This window comes from Piliocolobus tephrosceles, chromosome 21, assembly GCF_002776525.5.
Source record: "Piliocolobus tephrosceles isolate RC106 chromosome 21, ASM277652v3, whole genome shotgun sequence".
Taxonomy (NCBI): Eukaryota; Metazoa; Chordata; class Mammalia; order Primates; family Cercopithecidae; genus Piliocolobus; species Piliocolobus tephrosceles.
The window spans coordinates 13,064,893-13,073,417 of NC_045454.1; the positions used below are offsets into that span (position 1 = coordinate 13,064,893).

The 8,525-nt window shown below is 58.1% G+C and overlaps 2 protein-coding genes across 3 annotated transcripts in view; both read right to left on the minus strand.

The window, feature by feature from the left end:
• Positions 1–640: 640 nt before the first annotated feature.
• Positions 641–4,684, minus strand: APOE (apolipoprotein E). The gene is made up of 4 exons (XM_023194442.3): positions 4,542–4,684; positions 3,706–3,771; positions 2,132–2,324; positions 641–1,514 (listed from the first exon to the last, which is right to left on the minus strand). The coding sequence occupies exons 2-4, from the start codon at positions 3,746–3,748 to the stop codon at positions 797–799; spliced, it is 954 nt and encodes a 317-aa protein (XP_023050210.1). The 5' UTR covers positions 3,749–3,771; positions 4,542–4,684; the 3' UTR covers positions 641–796.
• Positions 4,685–6,720: 2,036 nt separating this feature from the next.
• Positions 6,721–8,525, minus strand: part of TOMM40 (translocase of outer mitochondrial membrane 40) — a 13,721-nt gene continuing 11,916 nt past the window's right edge. For both annotated transcript variants that reach the window (XM_023194443.1, XM_023194444.1), the window contains exon 10: positions 6,721–7,377. In XM_023194443.1, the coding sequence (XP_023050211.1) occupies positions 7,238–7,377 (140 nt within the window). In that variant the 3' untranslated portion in view covers positions 6,721–7,237. The remainder of the gene's footprint in view (positions 7,378–8,525) is intronic.

Genomic DNA, 8,525 nt, shown 5'->3' on the forward strand with positions numbered 1-8,525 from the left:
CACATCAGCCTGGGCAACAAAGCCAGACCCCATCTCCACAAACACACACACACACACCCCACAAATTAATCCTGGTGGTGTGCACCTGTAGTCTCAGCTACTGGAGAGGCTGAGGTGGGAGGATCACTTATCACTTGAGTCCAGGAGGTGGAGGCTGCAGTGAGCCGTAATGGCAGGTGACAGGGTGAGACCTTGTCCCCCTCTCAAAAAAGAAAGAGGGGCAGAGGCCAGGCACCGCGGCTCAGGCCTGTAATCTCAGCCCTTTGGAAGGCCGGTGGGTGGGTCACTTGGTCAAGAGTTTGAGACCAGCCTGGCCAACATGGTGAAAGCTTGTCTCTACCAAAAATACAAAAATTAGCTGGGTGTGGTGGCATGAGCCTGTAATCCTAGCTATTGAGGCAGGAGAATCGCTTGAACCCAAGAGGCAGAGGTTGCAATGAGCCAAGATTACGCCACTGCACTCCAGCCTGGGTGACAGAGCCAGACTCCATCTTAAAAAAAAAAAAAAAGGCAGAGAGAAAGATACAGACACGCAGACCCAGACAGAGAGGAGGGAGCTGAGAACTGTGTGGCCAGTGTGCGGGCAGAAAGAGAAACTGAGGCTGGGGCTTAGAGGAAATCACACAGGGAGGCCAGCACATGCGGTGAAACTTGGCGAATCTTTATTAAACTAGGGCCCACCCCAGGAGGACGGCTGGGGCAGGGACAGGGACAGGGACAGGGTCTCCCACTGCAGGCTGAGCAGAGGCAGGAGGCACGGGGTGGAGTCAGGTCGCATGGCTGTAGGCCTGGGCGTTCAGTGATTGTCGCTGGGCACAGGGGCGGTGCTGGCGCCCACGGCAGCCTGCACCTTCTCCACCAGCCCGGCCCACTGGCGCTGCATGTCTTCCACCAGGGGCTCGAACCAGCTCTTGAGGCGGGCCTGGAAGGCCTCGGCCTGCAGGCTTATCTGCTGGGCCTGTTCCTCCAGCTTGGCACGCACCTCCGCCACCTGCTCCTTCACCTCGTCCAGGCGGTCGCGGGTCCGGCTGCCCACCTCCTCCATCCGCGCGCGCAGCCGCTCACCCCAGGCCTGGGCCCGCTCCTGCAGCGGCTGGCCGGCCAGGGAGCCCACAGTGGCGGCCCGCACGCGGCCCTGCTCCACCAGGGGTCCCAGGCGCTCGCGGATGGCGCTGACCCCGCGCTCGGCGCCCTCGCGGGCCCCGGCCTGGTACACAGCCAGGCGCTTCTGCAGGTCATCGGCATCGCGGAGGAGCCGCTTGCGCAGCTTGCGCAGGTGGGAGGCGAGGCGCGCCCGCAGCTCCTCGGTGCTCTGGCCCAGCATGGCCTGCACCTCGCCGCGGTACTGCACCAGACGGCTGCGCACATCCTCCATGTCGGCGCCCAGCCGGGCCTGCGCCGCCTGCAGCTCCTTGGACAGCCGTGCCCGCGTCTCCTCCGCCACCGGGCTCAGCTGTTCCTCCAGTTCCGATTTGTAGGCCTTCAACTCCTTCATGGTCTCGTCCATCAGCGTCCTGCAGCCGAAAGAGCGGGAGGGTGTGCGCACAGGGGGGAGGCGAGAAGGGCTGGGATAGGGGTGGGCGAGATGGGGATCAGCCAGAGAGACCCGAGAAGGAAGAGAGAAGGAGAGTCTCCTAAGGAGAACAGGGAGAGACAGAGGGGCAGTGAACCAAGAGAGAAGGAACGGGACAGAGGCAGAGAGGAGACAGAGACAGACGCAGAGAGCAGAGGCAGAGACGAAGAAAGAGCCAGGAGGCCGGGCAAGGTGGCTCATGTCTCTATTCCCAGCCTCTTTGGGAGGCAAGGTGGGAGGATCGCTTGAGCCCAGAAGTTCAAGACCAGCCTGGGCAACACAGTGAGACCCCATCTCTCTGTGTCTACATAAAAGAGCTAGTGAAGGACAGAGACAGAGCCAGGACGAGTGTGAGAGGCTGAGTCAGAAGGGAAGAGGGAGAGACAGAACTGAGAATTCCAGAGAGCTAAAGCCAGGAGTCAGAAATGGGAAGAGGAAGCTAGAACCAGCAGAGACCCAGGACCCCCAAGACTTAGTGGCAGGGGCAGAATGAAACCTGGACCTGGGGAGGTATAGCTGCCCACCAGGAGGGTCAATGGCGGGGATGGGGACACTCACGTCAGTTCCTGGGTGACCTGGGAGCTGAGCAGCTCCTCCTGCACCTGCTCAGACAGTGTCTGCACCCAGCGCAGGTAATCCCAAAAGCGACCCAGTGCCAGCTCCCAGGGCTGGCCGCTCTGCCACTCAGTCTGCTGGCGCAGCTCGGGTTCCGGCTCTGACTCCACAGGTTGCTCCACCTTGGCCTGGCATCCTGTGTGGAACAAGTTGAAGGTGGTTCAGGTTCCTTCTGACCCCGTCCAGGCACCTAGTACCTAGGGGCACACAGAAGGTGCTCCACAAATGCTGCTTTGGAGCCATGGTGGGCAGGGTGAGGGGGGAGTCTGTTTAATCACTTGAAAAGCGTTATTTATTTACAGACAGGGTCTTGCTCTGTCACCCAGGCTGGATTGCAGTGGCCTGAACATGATTCACTGCAACCTTGACCTTCTGGGCTCAAGCGATCCTCCTGCCTCAGCCTCCTGAGTAGCTGGGACCATAGGTGTGTGGCACCACGCCTGGCCTATTTTTGTATTTTTAGTAGAGACAGAGTCTCACTATGTTGCCGAGTCTGGTGTTGAACTCCTGGGCTCAAGTGATCCTCCCACCTTGGCCTCCCAAAATGCTGGGATTACAGGGGTGAGCCACCGTGCCCAGCATGTATTGAGTGTCCTTGTGTGCCCCAGGCAGGGCTGTGTGGGGTGATGGAGAATAAAGATCACAGCTGTGTCTGGTATTCTTATGCAATGCATTAGAAGCCTCTTAACTCCCAGCCGGGCGTGGTAGCCCATGCCTGTAATCCCAGCACTTTGGGAGGTTGAAGCAGGCAGATCACCTGAGGTCAGGAGTTCCAGACCACCCTGGCCAACATGGTGAAAATACAAAAAAAGTTAGTCGGGTGTGGTGGTATGTTCCTGTAGTCCCAGCTACTCCGGAGGCTGAGGCAGGAGAATGGGGTGAACCTGGGAGGTGGAGCTTGCAGTGAGCCGAGATCCAGCCACTGCCCTCAAGCCTGGGAGCCACCGCACTCCAGCCTGGGCGACAGAGGGACTTCATTTCAGGACTCCATCTCAAAACAAAACAAAAACAAACAAACAAAAAAGCCCTTCTAACTCCTATATTAAGGATGGGGGAGGCCAGGCGCGGTGGCTCATGCCTGTAATTCCAGCACTTTGGGAGGCCAAGGCGGGCAGATCACGAGGTCAGGAGATAGAGAACTTAGCCGGGCATGGCGGGCATGGTGGCGGGCGCCTGTAGTCCCAGCTACTGGGGAGGCTGAGGTGGGAGAATAGCGTGAACCTGGGAGGCGGAGCTTGCAGTGAGCTGAGATTGCGAAACTGCACTCCAGCCTGGGCGACAGAGCGAGACTCCGGCTCAAAAAAAAAGCAGGGGGGGAACCGAGGCTCACAGAGCGTCAAATCGCTGTTCTGAGCCAGAAAGCAGCAGAGAAGCCTCAGACCTAGGCTTTCCCCTCAAGGGGAAGACAGACCAGCAGAAGAAGACGGGGCCCAGGGTCTGCCTGAATGGGGCCAGGAGGTTGAGGTGAGGATGAGAGGAGGAGGAGCGGGGAAACCGAGCAAGCCCCGCCCCCATACCTGCCAGGAATGTGACCAGCAACGCAGCCCACAGAACCTTCATCTTCCTGCCTGTGATTGGCCAGTCTGGGGAGGGAGAAACTGTCAATCAACCGCCAGTGGGGACTCCTCCTACCCCCAGCCCGACCCCAACCCGGCCCCACCCCAGGTTAGCCTTCCAAGCCTTGCTCCATTATCTGCAACAGCCTAATCCCAGCACAAACAGTTACCAAGCCGCCCCCAACCCATTCCCTATTTAACTCCCTCCTGGTCTTCTCTTATCTTCCCATCCCCAGGTCGGCCTCCATAGTCAAAATTCCATCTTTCTCTCCCGGGGTCCAAATTCCACACCCCTCCCCCTCCCCACCGCCGGTTCCATCTCAGTCCCAATCTCGCATTCCTCATTCTCCCTTCACATTCTAAGCTCTAACCTCACATTTAAGCGCCGTTTTCCATTTATGAGCTAATTCAGTCCTCATTTTAAAGTTCTCCAATCGACGGCTAGCTACCGTGTGGCTGTCCCTGGCTCCCCAGTTATGGAGATCTGAGGACACTGGGGACACCCAGTAGGTGCTCGATAAATGACAGTGACAACTCGTGGGGGTCCGGCTGTGGCTTAGCTCCTAGTCCAGCTGCTCTCCCCACCCCACCTTCTAGCGGGTCGGGTCGTCTCTGCTGCCCAGCCCTTCCCAGGTCCAGTCCCCTGCTGCTGGCCTCATCCCCGCTCCTCCTCTCCCCAAGCCCGACCTCGAGTAGCTCTCCTGAGACTACCTGGAGGCCAGGGCTTCCCGAGGTCCCAGCTACATCTTTCTAGAGGCCCCTGAGCTCATCCCCGTGCCCCCGACTGCGCTTCTCACCGGCTCCTGGGGAAGGACGTCCTTCACCTCCGCTGGGGCTGAGTAGGACTCAAGGATCCCAGACTTGTCCAATTATAGGGCTCCCCCTGTCCCGCCCCCTCCTCCAGGGATAGGGCGGGCTGGGCCAGCCCCCAGTCACGAGGTGGGCTGTTCTCCCCCTGCCCCAGGCACAGCAGGGCAGAGGGAGGAGGTGGGGCATAGAGGCCTTTTGACCACCCCCCACAGTCCCCAGGAAGGGAGGACACCTCGCCCAGTAATCCAGACACCCTCCTCCATTCTGGGGGCCAAGCGTGGAAGGGGAATGTGCAGGCTGCCGCCAAGAGTCCTCCTTCCCTGACCCCGTCCTTTCCTGTGCCTGGATGAATGCAATCTGGAGAGGGGGCTGGGGATCTGGACTCCTGGATCCCAGAAAGAAAGTAGGGCTAGGGGGCTGGACAGAAGTGGGATGGGAGGGGCTGGGCGCGGTAGCTCACGCCTGCAATCCCAGCACTTTGGGAGGCCACGGTGGGCGGAACACTTAAGGTCAGGAGTTTGAGACCGGCCTGGCCAACATGGTGAAACCCCATCACTACTAAAAATACAAAAATTAGCCAGGCATGGTGGCGGGCGCCTGTAATCCTAGCTAGTTGGGAGGCTGAGGCAGGAGAATCACTTGAACCCGGGAGGTAGAAGTTATAGTGAGCCGAGGTCTTGCCACTGCACTCCAGCCTGAGCAAGAGTGAGGCTCCCAAAAAAGAAAAAAAAAAAAAGGAAAAAAGAAAAGAAAGTGGGCTAGGCAACTGGACAGAAGTGGGATGGGAGTGGGGTGGGAACAGTGCGGTGCATCTGCTAAAAGTCTAGGCTTTGCGAGTGGGACCTGGGTTTTAATCATAGCTTCCTCTTTAGTTGTGACCTTGAGCACAGGGGACCCCCCCCTCCCCACGTGTGAAATGAGATTCCAGCACCTCCCCCTGGCTGCCACAGGCATTGTGGTTTCCAGGGTCTTGAGGTTTGTGCTTCTGGGTTAAGGTTAGGATTCTGGAGTCAAACTGCCAGGGCTTGAATCCTGACTCTGCCAGTTGCCAGCTGTGTGACCTTGGGCAAATGACTTGTCCTCTCTGAGCATCGGGTTCCTTTGCTCATCAGACTGGGAAAGCAGCGGCATGGATGTTTGGTGACAAGCTAACGTGTGTATCGAGCACGGAGGACAGCCTTGGCACAGTGGTCCTGTTAGGGCTAGCCATGGACAGGCCACAGTGGGCGCTCAGAGGCTGTCACTTTCCTAGCAGCCGTGTTATAAATCCCAGATGTTTCAGAGGAGAAACCCGCGGTTCAGCAAGATGAATGGCAAAGTCACACAGCAAGAACTGGAGGGGGTGGGATCAGAGGATTCTGCCAGTCAGGGGAGGCTGAACTCCTGGTCCCGGGAAGGAACCCCCAGCGCCGGGCCAGGCCTGTTTGCTTTGGCTGGCAGGGGGTGGCTGAGGTGGCTTCTGTGGGTAACTTGGGGTCAGCTCTACTCAGCAGCCTCCCTCCCTAGACCCTGGGGGCAGACAGGGTTTCAGTTCCCGGAGGCTCGGGAGTGGTGCTGGTGGTGTTGGGTGTCAGCTGACACCAGCCCTAGGTTGGCAAAATCCAGACAGCACCACGTCCTCAGATATAGGTGACCCAACCCCCATGGCTGCATAAAGAGCCTAGTCTGGCCTAGGCCCCTCCTCTCATGCCTGCAAGTCCTTGAGCCCCTCTTCCCGACACAGCAGTTCCTAGTACCCTAGTTGTTCTGAAGCTGTTCCAGTAGCTTGAACCTTCTCCCAGCTCCCTGCCCCTACGTCTGCACTCAGAGACAGTGTCATCACTGCTGCTGCAGTTTGCAGGGACAAAGTCTTCTATAGTCACTCCGGCCGGGTCAAGCTGGGGCGAGTGACCTTGAGACCCTACCCTCGGGCGAGAGAAGGCCCGAGGTGTCCGCCAGCAGGGCAGATGTTCCGGATGGGGAGACTGCGATGCCCGGCCACGCTGCACCCCTCTGGGCCGGACTCAATGCAGCGTCAAGCCAGGCAGTGGTGCGGCTCCGCTGCTTTCCGTGCCTCGGCCCTCTGACGCCCCCTGCAGGCGGCTGGGGGAAGGTCAGGGAGGCCGGACTCCGGATGAAATGCTCCAAACAAGCCAGGCACACTTGAGAAAACGGAGGCCTCCCATCTTTTTTTTTCCCACGTATATTTTTTGTTGTTTTTTGTTTTTTTTCTGTAAAATGTCCCGGTTCTTCCATAACTTATAAACATGATTTATACCGAGTAAATGGGAAAGTGGACAGGGCAGGGTGGACTGACAGGGGATGGGGAAGCTCCTCTCGCTGCCCCCTCGGGGCGGGCCCAGGCCCTTTGGAGGATGGGGACGCCAGGACACTCCTCCCTGAGGTTGTCTGGCCGCCTCTGCCCCGGTGCTCAGAATCCTGCGTGCCCCTCAATTCCGGAATCCTTCCCGGGACCCCAGGCCCACGGGGCACACTGCCCCTAGTACTCAGAATCCCGAAGCGCCATTCGGTTCCAGAATCCCCTCCTCAGCTGCTGGGGTGGCGGGGTCCCTCCTTTCCGATGTCCCCCCCGACCCCCAAGGGGGGAGGGAAGGGAGGGGGGCTCAGGTCTCCCCTCTGTGGCAGGGGGAGGTGGAGGTGGAGGTGGAATTGGAAGGGCGTGGAAGGCGGGGGCCAGGAGGGCTCAGCCGATGGTGAGGCCAAAGCCACACTGGAACTTGTTCTTGCGGTGATTCAGGAAGGCCCCGAGGGCCAGTGTCAGGGGCAGGGGCGGGAGCTTCTTCTCCAGCGTGGCACCCACGATCCAGTTGCTGTCCACAGAGCCTGCAGGGAAGAGGTGAGGGGAGAGGCGTGCCAGCTTCCCACCATATCCATGCAGAGTTCCTGGCCACCCTAGATACCAGTCACATGCTGATAGCTTCCAGACCTCCAACCAGACTGCTCCTGCCACCCAGAAACCCCATCACACCCCCAACAACTTCACGCCGGAGCAAATGGCTCACTCCTCCTCTGCTCTCCACTCAGTGACCCCTGCCCTCTGAAAAGCCCTCCAGACCCCTGGGTTCCCCCAACCTAGTCCTGCCCACTCTGGGGATGGATCTGTTCCTCCCACTGAGTTCCGTGAAGACAGGGCTGGTCGCCGCTGTGCACCCAGCAGTGCTCAGCAGGAGGCTCAAACACCCAAAAGTCTGTGAGCCACAGATATCCAAGAAGACTTAAGACTGGACATTGGGACTATGGCCAGTGAGCCTGAGATGAGGTTCTGGATTTGGCTGTGACCTTGAAACCTCTGGAAGCCTCCATTTCCACTAATGTAAGATGAATGGGGGAAGGCTGGATGCTTCCAAAGTGCCTTCTACTCTGGCTGGGTGTGGTGACTCACACCTATAATCCCAGCACTTTGGGAGGCCAAGGCTTGAGTCCAGGAGTTCGAGACCAGCCTGGGGAACATGGTGAAATCCCGTCTCTCCCAAAAAATTCAAAAAAATTAGCTGGGCCTGGTGGCATGCACCTGTGTTCTTACCTACTCAGGAGACTGAGGTGGGAAGACTGCTTGAGCCCAGGAGGTGGAGGCTGCAGTGAGCTGCAATTGCACTGCTATACTCTTAGCTTGGGCGACAGAGGGAGACCAGTCTCAGAAAAATAAGAGGGTCAAGTGCAGAAAAATAAGAGGGGATGGGCAAAGCTCCAGATCGGCCCAAACACTCATCAGATGCTCCACCAAAATTTTTTTAAACATTTATTTATTTATTTCATTTTATTATTATTATTTTATCTTTTTATTTTTTCATTTCATTTTATTTTTTTTGGGTCTCGCTCTGTCGCCCAGGCTGGAGTGCAGTGGTGCAATCTCGTCTCTCTGCAACCTCCGCCTCCCAGATTCAAGTGATTCTTGTGCCTCAGCGCCCCGAGTAGCTGGGACTACAGTTGCAGCACACTACCTAATCTTTGTACTTTTAGTAGAGAGGGGG

Coding starts and splice junctions, on each gene's coding strand:
- APOE (XM_023194442.3), bottom strand. CDS start 3,748: ATGAAGGTTCTGTGGGCTGCGTTGCTGGTCACATTCCTGGCAG. Junction 2,325..3,705: donor GCTGGTCACATTCCTGGCAG/GTATGGGGGCGG, acceptor TGTTCCACACAG/GATGCCAGGCCAAGGTGGAG. Junction 1,515..2,131: donor CAGGTCACCCAGGAACTGAC/GTGAGTGTCCCC, acceptor TTTCGGCTGCAG/GACGCTGATGGACGAGACCA.